General features: G+C 49.3%; 1 protein-coding gene across 8 annotated transcripts in view; it reads left to right on the top strand.

Annotated features, from left to right (window-relative positions):
* The window catches only part of Rap1gap2 (RAP1 GTPase activating protein 2), a 227,075-nt gene that overhangs the window by 83,189 nt on the left and 119,896 nt on the right, over nt 1–23,990 (top strand). The window contains exon 1 of one of the 8 annotated variants that reach the window (XM_057773535.1): nt 1,725–2,061. The exons of the other annotated variants lie outside the window; for them this stretch is intronic. Within the exon in view, the coding sequence (XP_057629518.1) occupies nt 1,955–2,061 (107 nt within the window). The 5' untranslated portion in view covers nt 1,725–1,954. Of the gene's footprint in view, nt 1–1,724; nt 2,062–23,990 lie in introns of those variants that run through there. 8 annotated transcript variants of the gene reach the window in all.

The raw sequence follows: 23,990 nt of genomic DNA, 5'->3' as shown, positions 1-23,990 counted from the left end.
GGATAAAACATACCCTACGCTGGGCCGCCCTCCCTGCCACGTCCTGAAGCTGCCTGTCAACTAACCTGGAGGTCTAAGTGATCGCAGGGGATGCAGAGGCCCTGCACCCTGTCTGTGCTGGGGCTATTTCTGTTTCCCCATTTGAGAACACTCACTCTTTCTTTCCCCCAGGCAGATGCTAAAGTCACCCCCAGTGAAATCCTTGCAGCTGCCTAGCTGTCTACCCCATGGGTGGGGCCTGGGGGTCACTCCAGTCCGGTTATAAATAGACGTCCGTGACTGTGTCTCTGATCCCCCCCACCATTCAGGAGGGCCCAAGGCCATTGCTAATGGATGCTTCATAAATAGACCAGGTGCATTTTGGAGCCACCTTGGGGCTCCTTCTCTCTGCCCCAGCTCTAGTACTAAGTGGAGAGTGGAGAGTCCGGACAAAGCCCCGGAGTTCATTTGCAGCCCCCCTCCGCTCTCGGATACAGTCCTCTTCCCTGTCTGTATTTTATGTTTGCTCAAACACCAGACTGTGTAAAAAACAAGGGAAATTGCTAAGGGACCTCTTGGCCCCAACAGGGCTGTTTCCAAAGATGGGCTAATTGGCTTGTTTTAATTCCTTTCACCGACCCCCACCCCAATGCCTAATTCCTTTTCCCCAAGGAGGCAAGGCAGTTAGTTATGCTTCAAGGGCTAAGGGGCGCGGCGGGGGGGCGCTGGGAGGCCCCCGTAGCAAATGGAAGTAATCAAGGAGGAGGACTCTTGAGTGAAGCCCGTTGTTGTTAGGGCTCAGGCCACCGCCCCTTCCTTAACTAAGAGCTGTGACGTTTTGTGATCAAGTCAGGATGGAGCTTTCTCACAGTGTGCTGGAGATCTGAGGGTCGGACGCGGTGGGTGCGGGCGCAGGACTTGAGGCTCGCCGACTAACCTGGTACTCTAGGAGGAGGCAAGCCCGGGTGAAGTTGATCACCAACCCTATGTTGTTAAATTCCGAGGCCGGTCCTTCCAGCATCGCTCACAGCAATCTTTTCGCGGACTCGGAGTGGTGCTACAGGAGGTAGCGTCTTTCCTGATCGCTCTCCTCAAACCCCTCCCTCCCCATTCTTGACTGGTCTCGGGAGTATCCCAGTGACTATCCAGAGTGGGACCCTGTGGCTGGGGACGCAGGCGGTGACCGTACGCAAAGGCGGTTTATCTGGGAGAGTGACAGGGTGGTGGCGGACGCGCAGTTTTTTTCTCCGTGTGTTTTTTTTTTGTCCCCTGTTATAAAGCCAATGACAGCATCGGAGAAGTATCCTGAAGCGCCGGCCTGAGAGTGCGTCAGCCTGGGGAGGGAGCCTGAGGTGGCTGGAGGAGCTCAGGAGACAGGGACCAAACACTGGGCACGGTGACCAGTGCTCTCAGAGCAGTGTGCGAACTGCGATCTCGGGCGTCGAGCCCCGCAACTCCCAGCACTGTCGAGTCGCCGTGATCCGATTCCCTGCTCTCCTTAGGGTCGTGTCGCCTGCGCTCCCCGGGGTCCGGTTCCCTGCTCTCCAGAGTCCCGCCGCCTGAGTTCCCTAGGGTTGCTTCGCGCGGGTTGGGTCTCCAGTTTTACCCTGTCTCTGGCTGCTGGGGAGTCAGCAGCCCCGGCGCGGGAGGCGGAGCCGGGGCGGGGCCGGGGCGGGCGGTGCGTCGGAGCGGGAGCCCCGGAGCCGCTGGCCAACCGCGCCCCGAGCGAGCCTCGGAAATGCCCGCGCTGGGGGAGCGGACACCGGCCGCCCCGCGGGCCCCAGGGAGACGCTGAAGGTCGTCGGGAAGTGAGCGCCCAGTCACCTGACCCTCGGGCGCACCTAGGTGGGGCGGGGCCCATGCGAGGCGGGCGGCAAAGGCCGGGGCGCGGGCAGCGCGGAGCGCGCGGAGCCGGGGCGGCGGCGGGGACGCGCGGCGGGCGAGGGCGCGGCCGGGCACCGCCAGCGGCCTCGCCATGTCCCAGCCGGCCGGGAGGATGCATTGCCGAAAGGCGGGGATCCGAGCCGCCGTGGTGCTCATCGGACTCCTGCATAAATCTCGAAAGCAGAATAAAGAGAAAAGGTAAAGCTGGCATCATCCTGCTCCCCTGTCCTCCGCGCTTGCGATGAATTCCAGTTTTCTTTTGGGTAGACTTTTCTTTTTGACTCCCTTTGGATGGAAGAAAAAGGCTGGCTGGCTCAGATGGGACGCTAGCGGAGTCAGAGGGCTCCTAGACCTTGCCTTTGCAGATCGAGGTACCCATCCCAAAGCCTGCAGTGGGGAGAGTGTAGAGCTACTGGCTCAGCCCAAGCTTCTCTGCAACTTGGCTGAACCCTCAGCTGCCTGCCTGGCTCCGCGTGTTCTGCGCTTGGGTGCCGGCAAGGACCAAGTTTGGAGGTGGCTCAGCCCCTGCTTCCCCACCGTGTCTGTTTTTGGGTATTCCCTTCTTTGACTCTTTCTTGTCACTGCTCGCTCTCCTGTGTGCTCCCGGGCGTTAAAGATTGTTTTCTCAAGCTATTTCAGGGACACCCGGACATCTGTGTTGGGGAGGGGGGAACGTGTGGAACTGGTGTGTGTGTGTGTGTGTGTGTGTGTGTGTGTGTGTGTGTAGAGTCTGAGGCAGCTGCCTGGGCTCCAGCCTCCAGATGCAGACTTGACACCACTAAACCTCAGAGACCTGCTCTTGTAGGTTATTGCCATAACCTAACTTTTATGCTAGGGTTCTAGCAACCTAAAATACTGGAACCTACTGCCTGACTTCCAGGGGTCCTGCTTGAGGAGTTTTGGGGTGGGTAGTGCCGCACCTCCCCATACACCCCCACGGGTATTACCGTCACAGACACATAGGTGGTGACTGACTGTCTCTGGGGTGTTGAGCAGCAAAGAGGAGGGCTTTAAGAATATGGTCTAGGTCGTGTCTGGTTCTTCTTGTTCCCATTTCTCCAAAATGTGGATTAATGAGATGTTTCCCACAGCATAGGATGAGATGCCAGGGAAATGATTAAGGTGGTTGAGTATGAAGTAACATTGAGTCATTTGCTAAGAAAGTTCTTCCCAGTTCCCTACCACTCCACACGATTCCTTCAAAGGGAAAGCTTCAGCATGGTGGTAGTCTAGCCTCAAGATTATTTCCCCCCTTGTTGTTTGTTTGTTGGTTTTCTTGAGACAGGATTTCCCTGTGTAGCCTTGACTGTCCTGGAACTCACTCTGTGGTTTAGGCTGGCCTTGGCTTCACAGAGCTCCATCTTTCTCTGCCTCCTGAGGTGCCAGCACCAACCTGCTGGCCCCTTGCTTATGTTCCTTTTGTAATCCACGAGAGTGCTCTGGTTCTGGCTCTTGAAGTGGGAGAGAGGGTCTGCCTAGAGAGGAGATCGTTTTGTTTTCAGGAGTCCCTTCTAGTTATCATTAGTGGAACTTATATATTTCCATTTGTGGCAGTAACATAAGGTATCACTTAACTGTAGGCAATCCTGAGGATGTATTTGTTCAGTTGAAGCAGTTGTAATAAATATGTGTCAAGGATGGAGAGATGGCTCAGTGGTTAAAAGTATCTCCTGCTCTTTCAGAGAACCCCAGTTCAGTTCCTAGCACCCATGCGTGAGGAGGGTGAGGTGTGGAGGGTGTCTCACAGCTGCCTGGAAGTCTAGCTCCGGTGGGTCTGAAGCCTCTTTCTGGCCTCCCGGGGTGCCTTCACTCACATGTGCAACCCTCCAGCATAGACACGTACCTAAAAATAAAATAGAATCTTAAAAAAATAAGTGATACTGAATATGGCCAGTGAACTCTGGCTGTCTGACGTTGAGAACACAGGTGTTCGTTAGAAAGGCTGCTGGGAGACCCAGGAACCCAGTGCTCTGGGTCTGGAAGCTTTTTGCTTTTAGACCTTGATTTCCTTCCCTTTCCCACCTAATCTGTAGAGGAGACATGAATGGGCCATATGCTCCTGGCACAAGAAGGATGAATGGATGGTTGGTCTCAGGTTGTGCTTTGGGGAAAGAAAAGGAAAATGTGCTCCATAGAAAGGCAGGTTTAGCTGGGCTTGGCAGACAACGCCTGGGATACCACCTTGAAGGCTGAGGCTGGAGGTTCACAAGTTCAAGGCCAATCTGAGCTTCAGAGTGAATTCAGGACCAGGATGGACTGGGAGTATGACTCACTTAGTGGTCAAGCACTTTCCTAGCATGAGGCTCCATCCTAAGTACCAGGACGGGAGGGAAGGCTCCTGACCAAAGACCGACTATGTGATGAGCCTTGTCTCACCTATTGGCTATGAGGTGATGATACAGATTTCAGCCCCCTTGTGCTTCACGTGCTGCCTGCACACAGAGGGCTTGCTTAGGCTCAGGTGCTGTACTATGGGTGGGGATGTAGCTAAAAAAGCTATGTCTTCACCCACAGTATGGATGAAGGGGATGTGGTTTGAATGGCTCCCATCTATCACAGGCCCTGTGCCCTTGCCGACTAAGGAAAGATGTCTCGTGGTTACAACCCTACCAAGTAGTGGTCAAGGCCCACTGTGCAAGGCAGAGGAGGCAGAGGGATGGACATGGGTTGGGGGTACCCCATGAGGTAGCAGACAGGGCCCAGGGAGAGGTCTGCTGGGTTCAGGATGCCTGATGGTGATCTGCCCTTCTTGTCTGCCAGTCATGCAGACAGTAGTTGTCCCCGTCATCCTTGGCTTCATCTGATGCTTCTGTTGCTATAGCCTGATGCCTTTGGCCCTGCGCTTACCCTCCTCAGAGAGAGGATCAGTTTAATCTTGGTGTAAAGTAGCTTTGCTGTCTTCTCTTGCTTTATTCTGGAGTTTCTGTATCTTTAAGTGTCTGGAATCTGTGGCGCATACTATTGACCCCTGCTCTGCGGGTGCCCGCTGGCCACAGGGAATCTGGGGGCAGGTGGCAGCTGCTAGCTCTTGCTAAGCCTTCCCTAAACCCGTGCTGGGTGTTAAATCTGTGGAGTTCTTCCTTCCTTCCCTTCTCATCATGGGGTCAGCTCAGACTCAGGCTCCTCCCCATTCTTCCAGAGGCTCGATCCATCCATCGATTTTCCCAGCACCTCTAATTGACAGGCATATGCAGAGAACACTCTGGGCTCTTTGCCTTCGGGGCTGAAATGGTGATGTGTGACTGGCAGGGATGCTCTAGTGGTCCTTGTCATCCTCTTTCTATGCTGCTTGAAAATATTACACACAAAGGGGCTGATTGCTGTGCCCGGGAAGATGGCCTTGAGGCAGGTGTCCCAAAGGCAAGGGACCAGGAGCCTCCCAGGGTCTCTTGCTGGTCCTAAAGAGTTGTGCTCACAGCTCCAGTCCCAATTTACCCATTTTAGAAATGAGGATGGGCTTTGTCAGTCTTAAAGAATTATTACACTAATTTAGTGTGTGTGTGTGTGTGTGTATGTGTGCGTGCCCTGGAGTACGTATAGAATTCAGAGGACAACTTCCTAAGATCAGTCCTCCCCTTCTACCTTGTGGGTCTTGTGGCTAGAACTCAGGTCATTAATTAGTCTTGGTGGCCTCTGAGCTGTCTCACCAGCCCAGTTTCTCAGTCTTAGCAGATCTCTTCCAGAGTTTGGGACACCCTGGAGGTTCTCTCCCATTTTGGCTACCTGCAAGGTTCTGTCATAGGGAGTCTTTCCAAATCAGTACTGTGTTTGAGAGGAGCTTGAATCTGACATCTTCTCTGATACTGTAGCTTGAAATCCCAGCATAAGGAGTTCCTTTAACATGGGTTCATCGAGAAGAGCTTGGTAGATGAGGCAAGGCCCAGAGTATTTCTTCATAGCATTAGATGAGGGTGGCGGGAAGCTGGGCCCTGTCACACAGGCCTGTAATCCCAGCTGCTCAGGAAGTTGAGGCAGAAGAATCAAATGTTCAAAACCTGCCTGGGCTACGGAGTGAGTTCAAGACCAGCCTGGACAATTTAGTGAGACTCTGTCTGAAAACCAAGTAAGAATGGGATAGGGGATGCAGCTCGGTGGTAGGACACTTGCTCAGCATGTGTGCCGACGTGTGGGGGACTAGTTCAGCCCCCAGTATTAGGAAAAAAGTCGGTGGTGGGGAAGATGTAGTTTTGGGGGGACAGCGACACTTTGGTAGGAAGATGTATTAGCTAATGGCAGTTGTTCATAATTCAGATGTGGTGAAGTTGGTGTGGCCTCGGGTGTGACATTCTGAATCAGAAGGTAGTTAGCAATAAATGAAGCAAACAAAACAACAAACAGAGGGAGTTATTTTCGGAGCATTCCCATCCTGGAGATCCCAAGGAGGAAAACATGTCTTCTCTTGTCATTTAGCAAATGCTTGCTGGCAGGCAGTGGTGTGGGGCAGAGAATCTTCTGAGGGTAATTTCTCTTTGTGGAGTGCAACTTACAGGAGCATTTCTGTATGGGTTGTTAGAAAAAGCCTGCTTTTCCTTAGTTTTTATTTAAAAAAAAAATAACATAAAATCTTTTGGGCACGTTAAAGTACCAGGCCTATGACCTTGTGTGTGCTAGGCGAATGCTCTTATCATTGAACCACATTCCAGCCTTGAGGCCTTTCAGGAGTTCACAAAGGTACAGAGAAGTGTATGGTGTAGTAGCCAGTTCTGTGGTCATCAACCGATGGTCAGCCTTGGTTCATTCATTAGCCACCCCGCTTCCTCACAAAGATTATGTTTGAGCAAATCCAAGATATTAGATCACTTCCTTCTCCCATTTGCATTTTTTGAGACGGGTTTCAGTTTGTGTTTTAAAGATAAGTATCCTTAAAAAGTTATCAAACCTTTCCAAAGTCAGCAGTAAGCTCTTTAAAAAAGATTTATTTTTATTTATATGTATACGTGCATGTCTCTGTGTGGTCTGTGCACATGTGTGTGATTACCCATGGAGGCAAGAAGAGGGCTTCAGCTCCCTGGAGCTATAGTGGTCAGCAGCCTGCTGTGGCGAGGCTGGGATCTGAATCCACAGCCTCTGCTAGAGCAGCAAGTGCTCTGAATCACCAAGCCATCTTCTCAGCTCCACAGTAATTCCGTAATCTATCTAGTCATTATTCCAATTTCCCCAATTGTCATAAAAGGGTTTCTGAGTCAATATTCAGGCAATCAAGTGTGATGGGTGTACTTCTCAATCTGTGCAATTTCCTCTTCTAATTCTTTCTCTTTTCATTACAACTTGTTTATTGAAGGAATGAGCCCTCTCTGCCTCCTTTGTCTTTTTTTCTTATGCTCAGCAAGTGCTCTACCATGGAACCATACCTTAGCTTCTGAAGTTTCCCATAGTCAGGCCTCTGTGGTCAGAGACTCCTGGTGTTGTTTACCAAGCTCTTCCATCTGCCATGTCACCTGTAAGTTATCATGTAGGTCTAGACTAAAGGCTCTGTCAGGGGTGAGTTTGGCTCCTTTGTTTACTGCCATGATTGCATGATATACTGCTGAAGGTATTTGGTGTCTATTTTGGTGAGCTAGCAGCCATGATTGCTTTGTTCCTGGACTTTGCACCTGCTGCCCAAGAGGAGACTTGATTTGGAAACAGCCTTGTGAGCTAGCTGGCTGATGCAAAGTCTGAGGCTGTGCGGTGCCCAGGAGCCCAGGCCTCTCAGTCCTGGATTTCCAGAGCTGGAAGGGGTACAGGGTAGGAACCCATCTACTTACCAACGATGAGCACACGGAAGCTTGTTCTTGTCCTGGGAGGTAGCTGGGCTTCTGTTTCTGATGGGACAGTCTCCTGCTTCTTCACATCTGATGTCTGGATGCTACCTGCTTGATTGGCTGTCCTTGCTTTAAAGAACAAAGATCTCAGCCGATCTGTGGTGGCACACACCTTTAATCCCAGCACTCAGGAGGCAGAGGCGGGCGGATCTCTGTGAGTTCGGGGCCAGCCTAGTCTACGAGAGCTAGTTCCAGGACAGGCTCCAAAGCTACAGAGAAACCTGGTCTCGGAAAAACACCCAAAAAACCAAACCAAAACAAAAAACCAAAGATCTCCTTTTAACCAGTGTCCAGTGATTAATCTCTCTGGGAATTTGAGAGTCAGATCCTTGGAGTTTAATGGACAGAATCCAAGGCATAAATGAATTGATTTGATTTCTCTTGAACTACTGTTTGTTTTTGAGATAGAGTTGCACTCTGTAGCCCAGGGTTATCTGAAATCTCAATCCTCCTGCCTTAGGCTTTTGAGTATTGGGTTTGGGGTATGCACTACCTCTACAGGTTCGGGATATTAGTTTACTGCTCTATTTGGTGTTCTTGCTTTTAGCTCTTATCTAGAGTTTGAAAGAGTCACATAAAATCAAGCCTTTTACCCATAGAGAAAGGCTCTGCTTTTTCTCCGGTTCTTCATTCTATCTCAGAGGAAAGTCAACAATGGTCTTACCTCCTCCTGCCTCCTACCATGCCCCATGATCCCCTTTCTGCCACAGAGTTCTCCCTTCTGTCCCTGGAACTTGTCAGTATGTTCTTGCCCCAGGCCCCTTGCACCTGCTGTTTGTGACTTAATTGGCTGTTGCTTCCTTCCCTGGACTCTTAACCCCTGCCCCACCCCCTCCAAAGCTCCCAAGGCCAGGCAATCTAAACCACTCACTTCAGTTGCCCTTGCTTTCCTGTGATCGTTTCATTGTGCTTATGTGAGCTGACACCCAGTTTATACAATAACTATGATAGCTACTGCTCTCTCCAGGCTGGGAATGGAGACCATTGGCCTCACTTGTGACCCTGCTGAATCTCCATTGCCCAGAGTAGGAGGTGTGCGGTGGGATACTTCTTTAATGGGTAGAACGAGGCTTGAGAGGCTGTGGCTTCCCCAAGTAAAACGTACTTTGTTGCCTGTGTCCCCAGCTGCCCATCAATGTTGCATTGCTTCTCTGAGGCAGGTTTCAAGGTGCTCCTTTCTCATTTTGGTCATTCTGTGTGACCTCAGGTAGAAAGGCAAAGATGGGTCACTCTTGCTCATCTTCTCATAATTCCTTCGACCCCTTCCCTGCCTGTGCATGATACTGAGACCCATGGGTACGAAGAGCTGGGTTCAGCCCCAACTGTCTCTAGGCTAGGCAGGGCACCAGGGCTGTCCTGGGCCCTGGATTCCTAGATCTCTCCTCCTCGAGCTACTGCCTGAGAGGCAAAAGCAGACTCCCTTCACTATGGCAGAGGGGCCAGTGGGCGTCTGAATTAGTGAACAATTGCCATTAGCTAATACATCTTTCTCTCTAAATACAGTTTTATGTCTCTGGAGTCCACAGGAGCACAGATGGCTGCCTACCATGGTGTTGCCAAATAGAGGGCTTGCTAGGCCTGCTTGGTTCGACCAACAAGAATCACTTCTGTGCACACGAGAACTGCCCAAGGGCCCAGGAAGATTCTAAGTCATTTTAAGTTGAGGCCTCCATCTGTCCACAACCCCACCCCCTACCAATCAAGGTTCTTGCCTGCCCAAGCCATAAAAAGCAACTGAGGTAGGCAAGATGTTTTCAGGTGGACAAGTGCTATTTATTTTAATAGCTATTTTGAAAAATGAATTCTGGCAAGCCACGCTGGCTTCCCATGCATGGCAGTTACATAACATTTTAAAAAAGCAAATTTAAGTCAAAAATTGCAAGTCAATTTAAAGAAAATTGTTAGGGAAGTCATTGTCAGGTGGTACTAGGATTTGGGGAAAATCGGGAAGGTGATGTGAAAGTGTCTGAGATTTGGGGACAATTTCTTACAGACTAACTGAGCTATAAAACACCAGTGTCCCAGGACTGTGGAGGCCAGCATGGGCCATGTAACTAACCAATGTATCGTACTTTTATTATTTGTTTTCCCATATATCTGTTTTTTGTTTTTGTTTTTGTTTTTTTTTTTCGTGTGTGTGTATGTGTGCTCTTGTACATACTGGGATGTGCATGTGGGAGCTGGTTCTCTCCTTCCATCGTGTAGCTTCTGAGCGAGCATACAAGGTAGGTCAGCACATGCAGTGGCACACTCCTTGACCTGATGAACCTTGACTTGTAGACACCACCCAGATCAAAAGTACAGATTTTTTTTTAAGCCTCGTCTGTCTCAGTGGCTCAGGCTTGCTAGGAACTTGCTGTCCAGCCCCAGGCTAGCCAGAAGTCATGATCCTTCAGCTCCTGTCCCTCCAGGGTCTGGACTTACACTTTTGTGCCACTGTGCTCAGCTCAACATTGGGGTTTGTGAATGGGAGCCCTGAATCTTCTCTCTGGAGGACAGTGTTAGAGAACCCAGCCTGATTTCTGGGGCTGAGGGAACTTGCTTTGACCTTCTTCTCTTCTCCAGACATACTCAGTGAGAACCTGGAGCCATTGCCGTGATTATTCACTGCCCTTGGAGCAAGGGTGCCTTGAAAAATTGTCACTTGCTTTTAAGCTTATCGGCCGTGAACACACTCTTTCATGAAGGCTGGTGCTTCAGCCAAGTCCTGCCTGGGAGCCCTTCAGGATCTGGGGACGTCTCTGGAGACACATTGGCCCCATGTATGCCCCGAGATAGCTGGCCCTGCCAAGCCTTGGAGTTAGCCTGCTTCCTCTGTAGGAAGAAGGGTCAGGCCTTTTGGTGTGAGTCACCCTTCTCTTGTCTCTCTCTCTGCCTTTGCCTTGTTCTGTTTCTTTACTGTAAAGATTGTTACCATCCATACCGAATTCTGTAAGGTAGATTCAGGGCGTGACGATGGGTCCTGGGTCACAGGCGAGTACTCTTGGTAGCAAAGCAGTTTCTACAGCTCCATGAGGTCATTCTTATCCCCGGTCCATCAACAGATTGGAGTCATAGGGTACAGTTGGAGTGGCAGTAGGGGTCCCCTGTGTTTCACTGTGACGGCGGTGCCATCTCTGCCACCTAGGAGCTTGCACCTGAGGTGGAAATCAGAAAGGGGCTCCTGCAGACTCCTCTGCCGCACACACTGTGGTGGCTGCTGTGGATATAGGGTGGATGGCATAGAATCGAAGTCCTGCACTGCCGTCCTCTGAGTCCGTGTCGAGTTCATTTGTCTTGTAGACCAGGCTAGACTTGAACTCACAGAGATCCACCTGCCTCTGCTTCCTGAGTGCTGGGATTAAAGGCATGTGTCATCACTGCTTGGCTTTCTGGTGTTGGTTTTTTTTTAGATTTATTTATTTTTATTTTATGTGTATGAGTGTTTTGCCTGCATGTATGCCATGGATATGATGCCTGGTGCCCATAGAGGTTAGAAGAGGGCATTGGATTCCCCAGAGTTGGGGTTACAGACAATTGTTAGCAGCCATGTGGGTGATGGAAATCAAACTCAGGTCTTCTAGAAGAGCTGCCTATGCTCTTAATTACTGAGCCTTCTCTCCACTACCCTTCCTTCCTTCCTTCCTTCCTTCCTTCCTTCCTTCCTTCCTTCCTTCTTTCTTTCTTTCTTTCTTTCTTTCTTTCTTTTTTGAGACAAGTTTTCACTGTGTAGCTCTGGCTGACCTGGAACCAGGTAGACCGGGCAGGCCTTGAAGTCACAGAAATTTTCTTGTCTTTATTTTTTTCTCTTTTAAGTTTTTATTTTAAGATCGTAGATTTCATATTATAACTGTTATATCAGCCTTCCCCGGAGAAACCAGTAGCTCTGGCAGTGTTGCTGGGGCCTTCCCTAAAACGCTGGCCACCTGTTCACTGACCCTCTCCACGTGTCCACACCTGCGCACAGTGCTATCTGTCTCAGCAATGACACACAGGGCGTGGCATGTGCGAGGCATGAGGCCTAGGGTGGAGCTGTCAGGGTAACTCTTTAAGCCTGAGGGTTACACTCCAGCTTTGCGTGTCCCTTGGCTCTATTGGCTTGGGATAGGTGCATTGTGATTAGACCAAGGAAACCTACAGCCGAGCTGTAGGAGCTGGGTTGCTGGATGGGGTTGCCCTTGGATTTCCTCTTCCCTCACCCCAGGAATGAGCCTCACAGAAAGTGACAGAAATTGTGGCAGACTGTATACATTGTATTACGTAAGCTTAAGGAAGTATAGAGGGGGTGGGGGTTTGGAGCTTGGATGGAGCCCCACTCTGGGCGTGCACTAGTCCGGGATACAGATGGAGTCAATTCTGGCCATGCACTGGGATGGTGCCTGGACCTAACTCAGTTTTGTTCCCTGTATGTCAATGATTTTTATCATGTCTGTTCTTCATAGTGTTTCCTGTCACCCAGCTTGTGCAGCAGCACTGAGACAGTCGGATGCCCAGTTCTGTCTCCTGTCTCCTGCTGTTCAGTGTGTGGTGGCCCTGGTTGAAGTACTTAGCTTGCTGCACTTGCTTTTCAGTGCCCAGGAAGGGCATTGTAGGTCTGGGGACCAGGCTAATGACAAAACTACAAACATCAAACCCATGGCACCTGAGCATATTACACACATGCACACACATCACACAGACACACACATGTATAAGGAAGGGACAGGACAGGTGTCTAGAGTGGCAGGACTGCTGAATGATGGGTCTAAGCCGAGGGGTGAGGGAGCATCAAGTTGGAAAGGGTGTGTCATGTTAGACCTCGGAAATGCTAACGGGCATCCTGGCTGCCAGGCAGCTGTCCTCACTAATTAGACAGGAAATGCAGGACTGGCTGCAACCACAGTTACCCACATGTTCTGTATCTTAATAGGACATATATTTTAATAAGATATTTAACCCAAGACGCAAAGACAGAAACTGCAAATCAAGGGGTAACTGAAAACTTGCAGGTGTCCCGGGAAAGGCTTTTGACTGATAGCTGAGAAGGTCTCCCAAGGGCATGGCCACGTGGAGACTGGACACAGGCTGTGGGGCAAGCTATGGGAACAGAGGCAGCTGGGTCCACATGGCCCGTCCTCTGTACGGTACCTCACTTCTGGAAAGTGCCTCTAGCCCTCACTGTGTTGCAGGCTGTTTCCTCTCTTAAATACAAATGCAAATTGCAGCCCTTCATGGAAGTGGGGTGCGTTCTAAATACCCAACTCTGTGTTCTTCCCTTTTGGTGTTTGTGGAATGCAGGTGTGTGCTAGGTAACATGTGACAGGGCTCAGGGGGACAAGACCACCCTCCTGACCCAGGCAGGAGAGACCTGGGATGCCAGAGGGAACCTAGGGCAAAGAAGTGTGGGATCTGAGGGGTATTTGGGAGGCCAGAAGTCAGGGGGAGCTCCTGAGAAAGTCAACATGCAATTGTTGGCATTGGAGGTGGCCCATGAGGAGTGGACAGGATTTCCAGGAGGTGGGAAAGGGTGCAGGGTGTTCCTAACCTAGAGAGCACCAGCAAGGGGATGGAGGTGAGAAGGGTGCAGGATGCACCTCAGAGCCTGGGTTGACTGTAGTGTGGATTTCACCTGGGGAGTAGTGGAAATGAGGTTGTCAGGGTGGCCTGAGGGCACACCGCCGGTGTGTAGCTGGTGTTGAATGTCAGGGAAAGAAGGCCAGATTAGGCAGTGAAAGGCTTGCTGGCTTCACCTCCTCCAGCTCACAGCATAACATCCCAGAGCAGGGTCAGGCAGTGTGGCTCCTGAAACTATTCTCTGCTGTCTGTCTCCTAGCAGTTCAGTTAAGCAGAGCCCAGACAGTCTGTGCCCTTGAGTGGCGGCAGGGGTTTACCCCAAACAACTTTCTGCTGATTGGTTTTTATTTGGACTTTTAGAACAAGGTCCCACTCTACAGCTCAGGCTGGCTGTTGAAATAGGAGCGGCAGCAGGGCTGTGTCCTGCCACCTGGTTAGCTTTACCCGGAATAATTACACGGAAACTGTATTCTTTTAAACACTGCTTGGCCCATTAGCTCTAGCCTCTTACTGGCTAGCTCTCATATCTAGATTAACCCATTTCTAGTAATCTGTGTAGCACCACGATCTGGCTTACCGGGAAAGATCTTAACCTGCGTCTGTCTGGAGTGAGAGAATCATGGCGACTCACTGACTCGGCTTTCTTTCTCCCAGCATTCTGTTCTGTTTACTCCACCCACCTAAGGGTTGGCCTATCAAATGGGCCAAGGCAGTTTCTTTATTAATTAACCAATGAAAGCAACAGATTAGAAAGAAATCACTCCTACATCAGCTGGCCTTATACTTGCTGTGGCAGTCCTCTTGCTTTAGACTCCCTAGTGCTGGGATTATGGGTATGAGCCACTGTACCCAATTTAAATTTGGTAATTTATCTGAATTAATCAGCAGTCTCAGCGTTGGAGAGATGACTCAGTGCTTAAGAGTACTTGCTACTGTTGTGGAATACCTGGGTTTGGTTTCCAAAACCCACATGGCAATCATGGCAATTCCAGGGGATCCAAAACCTCTTCAGGTCTCCTTGGGCACCTACATAAATACATGTAGGCAAAGCGCTCATATACATTAGAAAAAAAATTCATTTATGGTAGTGTTGATTCCAGCAGTTGGGAGGTAGAGACAGGAGGATTTCTCTAACTTCGAGACCAGCCTAGTCTACATAGTGAGTTTCAGGACAGCCAGGGTCACATAGAGAGATCATGTCCTTAAAAAGGCAAAACAAGGGGCTGGAGAGATGGCTCGGTGGTTAAGAGCATTGCCTGCTCTTCCAAAGGTCCTGAATTCAACTCCCAGCAACCACATGGTGGCTCACAACCATCTGTAATGAGGTCTGGTGCCCTCCTCTGGCCTCTAGACATACATATAGACAGAATATTGTATACATAATAAATAAATATTTTTAAAAAGGCAAAACAAAAATTAAAATCTTAAAAAAAAGTAGCTGGGTGATGATGGCACACACCTGTAATCCCAGCACTTGGGAGGCAAAGGCAGAGGTAGGTAGATCTCTGTGAGTTTGAGGCCAGCTTGGTTTACAAAGCAAGTTCCAGGGCAGCCAGAGCTGTTACACAGAGAAACCCTGCCGAGAGAGAGAGAGAGAGAGAGAGAGAGAGAGAGAGAGAGAGAGAGAGAGAGAGAGAAGAAACAAAGAAAACCCCAACAAGAACAAGCAAACACCCCCTCCGTAACTATCTTTTGGTTTTAGGTTCTAATTAATGTAAAGAGAAAGAGTCTTGGTGTTGTGGTCCCCCTGCCCTGACCCTGGCTTAACCGGCAAGCTAAAGGGAATGGGGGTTCAGGCATGGCAGGATCCAGACTCAAATTTGGTTTTTGGGTTTGGTTTTTCCCTAGGCTATACTTCCTGGGTTGGCTTTGTTGCAGGCTGGAGATTTATAGTTTGCATTTACATAGAAAGAGCAGCCTGTTTTCCAGCATCAGTGGATGTCCCAGGGACAGTTCAGATGGGGCTTAGTGGGGCACATCCCTACCCTTGATCTTTGACTAGAAGGATAGGATACCCCTGGCTCCAGGAGTCAGGGTTTTGTTTTTGTGACTGGTCCTGGTTCTGGGAGGGGAGCTGCTTGGCTGAGAACAAAGGAAGGACAGCCTGAAGAAGTTGGTGTGCCGTTGGCAGTGGGCAGGTAGGATCCCCACAGTGGCTCTTTCTCCTGGCCAGATGGGCGAACCCCACAGTGACTCTGTCTCCTGGCCTGGTGGGCAAACCCCCACAATGGCTCTGTCTCCTGGCCTGGTGGGCGAACCCCACAGTGACTCTGTCTCCTGGTCAGTTGGGCAAACCCCCACAATGGCTCTGTCTCCTGGCCAGGTGGGTGAACCCCACAATGGCTCTGTCTCCTGGCCAGGAGGGCTAGCTGGTCTTAATCTTGATTTGGCCTTGCGTGTTTGGCTGGGAGCTCAACTGCGGGACTCTGCCTGAAGTAGGGCATCATGGCTGTGCTGGGTGAGGCTTCTTTCCCTGGTAGGCACAGCAGCTGAGGGTCCCTAGTCTTCTGCAGTAAGCGCTTCTGAACTTCTTTTTTTGAGCCCGTCCTGAACACAGAGGTGTCAGACATGTGACTGTCTTGCACTGTGACTGAGGGAACAGGTGAGCCCTGCACTGGACCCTCAGCTCTAGGACTGGGCAGTGCTTCTCCTCCTCTTTTGCTAATGCATCATGGGACCCAGAGTGTGCTTTTGATCCCAGGGCCCTGGCTGAGAATGGAGCTGTCTCTGTGTCTGGTCCCTGTTTAAGGACCAGGCCCAGCAGCAGTTTCAGAGTTTGAGAGGTAGAGACCCTTGGATAACAAAAACACAAAACTGCAGAAGGGCAGAGGGGCAGCCTGAAGCCTCACGGAAACTTAGGGAGGCCAGAAACATAATAATGCAGAATGTGTATAGCACTCAATCGGTGGCCGGCAGTTTTCCTTGCTGGGAGATGGAGAGAGGACTATTGGATACTTTTACTTCTTCTTGAGTGGGATTGCTGCTGCAAACAAAACTTTTATTCAGCTAGTCTACTCTGAGGATGTAAAGAATTGAAAGCAGGGGCTCATTAGAACAGGCTGGCGTGGAAGCAACACCAGTGTCCTCCAGCAATGGACGGATGAGCAAGATGTGATAGATCCACACGGTGGAAGACTATTCAGCTATAAACGGAATGGAATTGTCTTGCAGCATGGAGGACATCAAGACATTATGCTAAGTGAAATGAGCCAAACACAGAGAGACAGGTCCCTGTGCTTCCATTTTTTCCTTACTTTGTTCTGGTTGCTGTAACAAGCTATTAGAAACTTGATGTTTAAGCCACAGACATTTATGTCTTACCATCTAGGGGCTAAGAAATGAATAGTCAAGGCCCTGGCAGTTGTGGTATCTGGTAAAGGCTGCTTCTTGACCCAAGGTGCCTCTGCCTCCTCCTCCTTTTCATAAAACATTCTATGTGTATGAGTGTTTTGCCTGCTTCTGTGTCTGTACCGCATACATGCCTAGTGCTCATAGAAGCCAAAGAGGGTGTCAGATTCCCTGGAACTGGAGTCACAGATGCTCCGAGCCATCATGTGTGTGCTGGGATCAAATCCAGGCCCTTTGTAAGAGCAGCCAGTGCTGCTAACCACTGAGCCATCTCTCCTGTCCTGATGGCCATCCTTTTTACTATAGAGGAAGATACAGGGAGATTCTGTGGTACCTCTTTTTATAAGGGAATAGACCCCACTCATGACAGTTCTGCCCTAGCAACTTAATCACCCACTAAGACTGTCACTTTGTCGGGGTAGTAGGAACTCATATGAATTTGGGGGTACATAGCTCTTTAGTCTCCAGCATACTCATGCTTGGACTATGCAAACTCAGAGCCAGGAGGTAGGTTATAGATGGTCAGGGCCTAGTGTGGGACACATTATTGGTTAGTGGATATAGAGTTTTTAGTAGGGGCTATGGAAAGTTCTAGAAATGGATAGCAGCAATGGTTTCATCACAGTGTAATTTCATACTTTAAAGTATTTGAAATAGTAAAAACAAAGATTCTCAAACAGACACCATTCAGACCCTAAATGTGGGAAGCAAATGAGAGGATCTCTGTTTCTAGTTGAGATGTGGTGGGCACAGTGGCCTTAGCCTGGCCTCTAAGAACTGAGGTGTGTTTGGAGCCCCTACGCCTTGAGGACCCCAAGGAAGCCACAGTCTTCTCAAACGCTCCATCTAGTGAAGTTAAAGCTCCCTAATGGCCCCATCTTACATCCTCTTTATGGTAAGGTGAGCCACGTCCAGGGAGAAGTCCAGGAAGCCTTGGGCCATTTTGTGTGAGCCACCTTTTCATCCGGGCATTGCCTGCTGCGGTAGCCCATGGACAGAGCTGTGTGGGACTCTACTGTCTCCAGAGGCTCACCATGGCTGAGAGGTGTGTGGAGGGCAGAGTCTGGGCCACAGGAGTGAAGGTTTGGGTTTGGTGACAGAGGGGTGTCTCCTGTGACCTACTGGCTCACCTTGCGCTGGGCAGCACAAGTGCTGATGGCCTGAGTAGCCTGCAGGTTTCAGTGCCGACTTGACCACTGCAAGGCTCAGAGCCTTTCTCTAAGTTCATTCGGGGCTGCTTCCTGCCAGCCTGAGGCTGGCATTACTAGTTTTTAATTGTAATGTATTTTAAAATCCATGTTGCTTGCAGATAGTTTAGAAAACCCAGAAAGCATGTAACTCATGCAGAGACTCAGCGGCGACCGTTGTTCATCAATATTATGTTTTTTTTTCCCCCTGTTTGTCCTCACAGCCTCTGGCCACATCTGCATCTTTACCCATTTCTCCAATTATAACCAAATTGGGATTTCCCTTCCTATGCAGTGCACTAATCAGGCCTCTTGAGAGCCAGAAAGCCCCATTAGCCAAACAGAGCAGGTTGTTGGCAGGCACTCCCATGTGTTGAAGGACTCGGCTTCAGGCACAGCTGGCTCCAGGGCCATCTGCATCCGTCCCTCTCCATCTTTTGACTTGGTGTCTGTCTGTGGATTGGTTTTATCCTCTTGGGTCATCTGACCTGTGATACCGAATCCACAGTTGTAGTTCACCATGGGCAAAACATTTTGGCTTTTTGACCTCTAGAGAGGAATGAAAGCTACTTTTCAACAGCTCCAGCTAGACAAATTCTAAAGAGGAAGTTGTGATTGGACAGCTTGGGGATCTGAGTTCAGTTCTCAGAACTGGCATAAAAAAACCAGACATGGTACATGCTGGTTATCTCAGCGCTGGGAGTAGAGACAGGGGTTTATTGGCCAGCCAGTCTAGCCTAATTGATGGGCTGCAGTCCCGTGAGATACCCTGTCGCAAAGGGCAGCTCCTGAGGGTGATAGCTGAGGTTGTCCTCTGACCTCGTGTGCATGTGAAGTGCAAACACGTATGCACGCACTCACACAACACGCACACCGGAAGGTGAAAACGTGTATGGCCTTTGACACAGTGAACCGCCTTGAGAGTGTCTCAGAATGTGGGGTGGCATACTCGCTCATCGACTGGGGTTGTCTGAGTGTTATTTGAGGTAGCAGAATACTGGAAACAGCTGATGCCTGTCTGGAGGGAACTGATCACACTGGTTGTTTCACAGGCACGACACAGACGACTCCCGCACTTGAAGAATGCAGAAGCGGTTTGGATGGTGACCAAATGGTTCCCAAAAAACTTTACACAATGAGAGCGGGGTGCAGAATAGGATGTAGCAGATGCATGCTTTTCTGTGGAAATAAAGTGAGGGGGGATAAAAAAGACTTTGTGTTTGTGATGACTGGTACAGGAAGTAGCCCTCTGCATCCTCAGGGTCTGCCCTCATGGAGTCTACCAAACTTGATGGGAACTATTCAAAAAGAAATTGTTCTTGTATTGAATAGTCACAGACCACTTTTTTTCACCTTTCTCTAAATGACACAATGTGACACTGGTTTCATAGCCACCGAGAGTCATTGAGACAGTTTAATTTGGGGAAGAATCATGTAGGTTTTACAGAAGGAAGTATTGGTTGGGGTGATTCTGGGGAAACCCAAAATTCCCTCCAGAATCACTCCCCACAGCCACAGAAGGGTTACTCTCTGTAGTATTTGCATAAAGAAACTTCAAATGGATGTGTAAAAATCATTTCAGGGGACAACAGGAACTGGATAGATTGGAACAAAGATAAGGCAAAGTAGGGGCTTAGTGAGATAGTTCAGTGGCTCGAGCACTGACTGTCCTTCCAGAGGATTTGGGTTTGATTCCCAGCACCCACATGGTGGCTCACAACTGCCTGTGATTCCAGTTCCAGCACCCTCTTTGGGCTTTTATGGGGCTTTTATAGGCATTCATGTGGTACACAGACATATACCCATGTAAAATAGTAATAAAAAGGATATGACAGTGGGTTTTCTAAAATTTTTGGATTTTGAACCATATAGTGTATTAGATGTTGACATATCAACAGACCAGCTTCCTCTCAGGATGGTGGGTAGGCAGTTCTGGAATTAGACGTTAGTGATGCCTGGCTGTGTAGCACCATGATCAATTAAAAAAGATATACTCATTTAACATTTAAGAATTTATTTTTACTTTTGAGAGTATAATTGCATAATTTCTCTCTTCCTTTTCCTCCCTCTACCTTCCCATATTACCCCCCCCCCCCCCCGCTGTCTTTCAAATTCACGGCCTCCTTTTTCATTAATTATTATTATGTGAGTATGTGAATATGTATAGACATATAACCCTAAATATAACCTGACCAGCCCATGTAATATTACTTGTGTGTGTATGTTTTCAGGGCTGAACCGCTGGTACTAGACAACCAGTCGGTCTACTCCTCCGTGGGAACGGTTTGGTCCCACTCTGAGCGTTCCATACTTGCCTGTCATTCTTTGTCCAGGGTTGAGGCCTTGCGAGCTGTTCCCCTTCCATGTCAGCCTGTCTGTCTTTCCATGTCAGCCTGTCCGTCCTTCCATGTCAGCCTGTCTGTCATTCCGTGTCAGCCTGTCTGTCCTTCCATGTCAGCCTGTCTGTCATTCCGTGTCAGCCTGTCTGTCTTTCTTCCATGTTAGCCTGTCTGTCCTTCCATGTTAGTCTGTCTGTCTTTCTTCCATGTCAGCCTGTCTGTCGGTGTCCTCCTTGTTCAGGTCCTCTTTAGACAGCCATGCTGATGAGACTTGGTGGTTGTAGCTTCTGAGTTTCCTAGGAGATATAATCTTGCCGTAAACCCCCTATTTGTTACTGTGCTTTTTGCAATCTTTCCAGGCCCTTTTCTTCAGTGTTTCCTGAGCCTTAGGTGTGGGAGTTTTGTAAATGTGTCCATTGGGACTGGGCCACAGCATTCTTTTGTTTGTTTGTATTTTGGGACAGGGTTTCCAAATCCCAGTCCTGGATGGCCTGGAACTCACTCTGTAGACCAGGCTGGCCTTGAACTCAGAGATCCTCCTGCCTCTGCTCCCAAGTGCTGGGATTAAAGGCTTACACCACCACCGCCTGGCTGCCAAAGCATTCTTCATGGCACTGAGTATATTTTAAAATGGCCAAGATGGGTTATGCTATGACTATCTTATATTTATTTTTATTACACCTGTGTGTATGTGTGTGTATATGTGTATACACACAAGGTTATAAAACCATCCCTGCTGACCAGGCACAACCAACCGTGCACTGCTCTGGCTCACTCCTTCCCTGCCCTGCCTTCTGCAATGCACCTGGTTTGGCCTGGTCTCCAAGCCCTTATAGCAAAGGCTTCAGCTGCGCCTTGTCCTCCTTGGCTTGATACTGAAAGCTAGTGTATGATGAGGTCCCAGAGGGAATGAGACAGACTGCCTGGTACTCATAGTTCAACCCAGAAGACAGGCACTTAACTGGTCATTACAAGGACTGGGGGTGTGGACAGCAGCAGGAGAGAGTACCTGGGCCTAGAATAGACGCCTCTGTTTGACATCTCAAGGAAGGGCCATTGCACCAGAGATCCAGAGGTGAACAGGACACAAGTAGACAAGATCTGGAGAATGGTGGCTCTAGGAAGGAAAGAAGCACGGGCTGCCGACTGATGTGTCAGTGAGAATGGCCAGCTGGAGAAATCGGTGGTCATTCAGCCTGGCTAGGTGAGGAGAGCAGGCAGAAGGTGTGGGGGGGAGGGGTGTGGGAGTGAAGCAGGATGGGGCATTGAGCGGGTCAGGGTTGAGTTTAACTCTAAGGATGGAGGGAGCCATTGGCGGGAGAGAACCAATCGACCTCATTTTTACTTTTGTCCCTTTGATCTTTCGAGATAAGGTTTTGCTAAGGAGCTTAGGTTAGCCTTGAATTCAACATGTGACCCAGGTAGGACTTGAACCCCAAACCCTCCTCCCTCAGCTTCTTGAGTGCTGGGATGCCAGGCAAGCATTCACTCTCTATCCTGGTAGAGTTCATGCCACATACAGTGTGCCATTTTAAATGTCTATTGATAAACCTTACGGTGGCATTCATTGTTTGTTCTAGAATCTAGATGCTTTAAACTATCTCCTCCATCCTTCTCCAGGGCTCATCATCCAGACAGCAATTCTCCTCTTACCAGGCACTCCCCATCCCTCCTCCTGCCCCTGGCAGTACCTCTCTGCTTTCTGACTCAATGCCTTTGCCTGGTCTGGGCATCTCATAGTAAATGCAATCATATGATTTGTGGTCTTCTGTGGTCGGCTTCTTTCACTTAGCATAACATTTTTGCGGTTCACCATGCCATGACCTATAATGCTACTATCTATCCTGTTAAAGGCTGAAAAATATCCTGTTGTGTGACTATACCACATTTTGTTTATTCATCTACCCATGTGTGCACCTTTGGGTTGTTTCCACATTTTAGCCACTGTTTATAGTGTTGCTATGAGCATTCATGTGCACGTTTTTTGTTTGAACACCTGTTTTCAATTCTTTTGGCATGGAGCTGCTGGGTCACATGGTAACTCTGTGTTTAACTTCGGAGGAGCTGGCAAACTGGTTTCCAAAGAGGATGTACCATTTCATATTGCTTCAGTCTTGTTTGCGCGCCTGTGTATCTACTCGTCTTCACCAACACTTGTTATTTTCTGTTTGCATTTTTTTTTGTTTGTTTTACGTTGTGGCCATCCTATAGGTTTTTCCTTTAGGGAAGATCACTGTGTCTTTCCTTCCTGGAGAATGGATTGGGTTGGGGCCCACGGGATGGAGATAGTTATGATGTGACTCCTGTTGCCTGGGTGACAGATGATGACGTGACAGACGTAATAGGTAGAGAAATGGGAGCAGTCTAGGGGGTGGTGAGGCCCAAGTGACATCAAAGGCTCAAGCATGGCCTGTTTATGTCATGTCCCCAGAGAGTAGTCCAGTGCTGGAACATAGTGGGTGCTTTATTCCGTGGAACAAATGCTAGATGTGGACGGTGATGCTGTTTGTGCCTAGACTGTGGGCACCTCCCACACTTTTCAGTAGTGCCCTGGGCTCAGAAAGGAGGACCAAGGAGAGGTCTTCGGTGGGAGACTGCAGGGTGACCTTGGGGCTGGATATTCAAAAGATATAAGGACTACCCTTTCTTTTTTTCTTTCTTTATAAGGAAAAGTAAAAAAAAATATTATTTTATTTTATTTGCAAAGGTGTTTTGTCTGTGTGCATGTCTGTGTACCATGTGTGTGTGCCTGGTGCCCGAGGAGGCCAGATGAGGATGTTGGATTCCTGGGACTGTAGTTACAGATGGTTGTGAGCTGCCACGTCTGTGATGGGAATGGAACCCAGGTCTTCTGGAAGTGAAACCAGTGCTCTTAACTACTGAACCATCTCTCCAGCCCATTCTTCTTCTTCCTTTTTTATAGTGTGAACCGGGCTCTTGTGTGTGTTAGGAAGATGCCCTGCCACTGTCTAACCTCCATTCTGTCCTCGTTTCCATGTCCCTCAACTCCTGAAGGGACATGTGAGCAGGGCCAGGGACTGGAGACAGGGCCTCTTGGGTGGTCCGATGACCTTAGGGGCATCTTCTCGGATCTTCCGTCTATTCCTCCTCTTTCTGCCATGCCCACAATTCTCTCCTTTCAGTCCTCTGTTCGCATTTTCTGCTTCTTCTCTCGCCTGTGTTTGTAAATCTCCAAGACAAACACATTTTTATGAATCTTATTTGTCTCTCCCATCTGTAGCTCAGAGCAAGATAAAGACGTTTCGCTTCAGTGCTAGATTTAGAGCTTTGGGTAGTAGTCGGCCCTGTTCCTGCTGTCTGCAGGTAACGTGGCATACACTCCAGGAGGCTACATGTGGCTGGGGTCCTTGCTACTCTGGTCTCTGATCCTCTGATAGGGGGTGATAGCCATTTAATTTTGCTCCTTGATCACCCTCTGGTCCAGAGAGAGACCCAGGAAGAGCACAAGAGGTTGGAGGCTTTAGACAGTCTCTGGGACACAGAAAGAACTGGAAAGGATGCTGTGGTCACCCCTTGACCTTGGTGGACAGTGGGATCCTGTCAGATGCAGGCTCTGCTTAATTCCTCTCCCCAGGGAGAAGAGGTGAGACCTTTGCTGGGCCAATCAATCAGGAATTGATTTGTCAACAGTGTTGAGGTGTGTGTGTCTGTAGGTCTGAGGAACATGGGATGCCATTCCTGGAAGCTTCTAGTGTGAAGTGCAAATAAGAACTACTTCCTTTTGACCACGAATGGGCAGAGGGTACTAAGTGTAATGTAGTGTAAGTGTGCACTAAAGGTACTGAGCGTAGTGTGTGTAAGTGTGCACTAAAGGTACTGAGCGTAGTGTGTGTAAGTGTGCACTAAAGTTACTGAGCGTAGTGTGTGTAAGTGTGCACTAAAGGTACTGAGCGTAG

Source organism: Chionomys nivalis, chromosome 7, assembly GCF_950005125.1.
Source record: "Chionomys nivalis chromosome 7, mChiNiv1.1, whole genome shotgun sequence".
Taxonomy (NCBI): Eukaryota; Metazoa; Chordata; class Mammalia; order Rodentia; family Cricetidae; genus Chionomys; species Chionomys nivalis.
The sequence above is the reverse complement of the archived record's forward strand: the minus strand, read 5'-3'. Positions and strand labels throughout refer to the sequence as shown.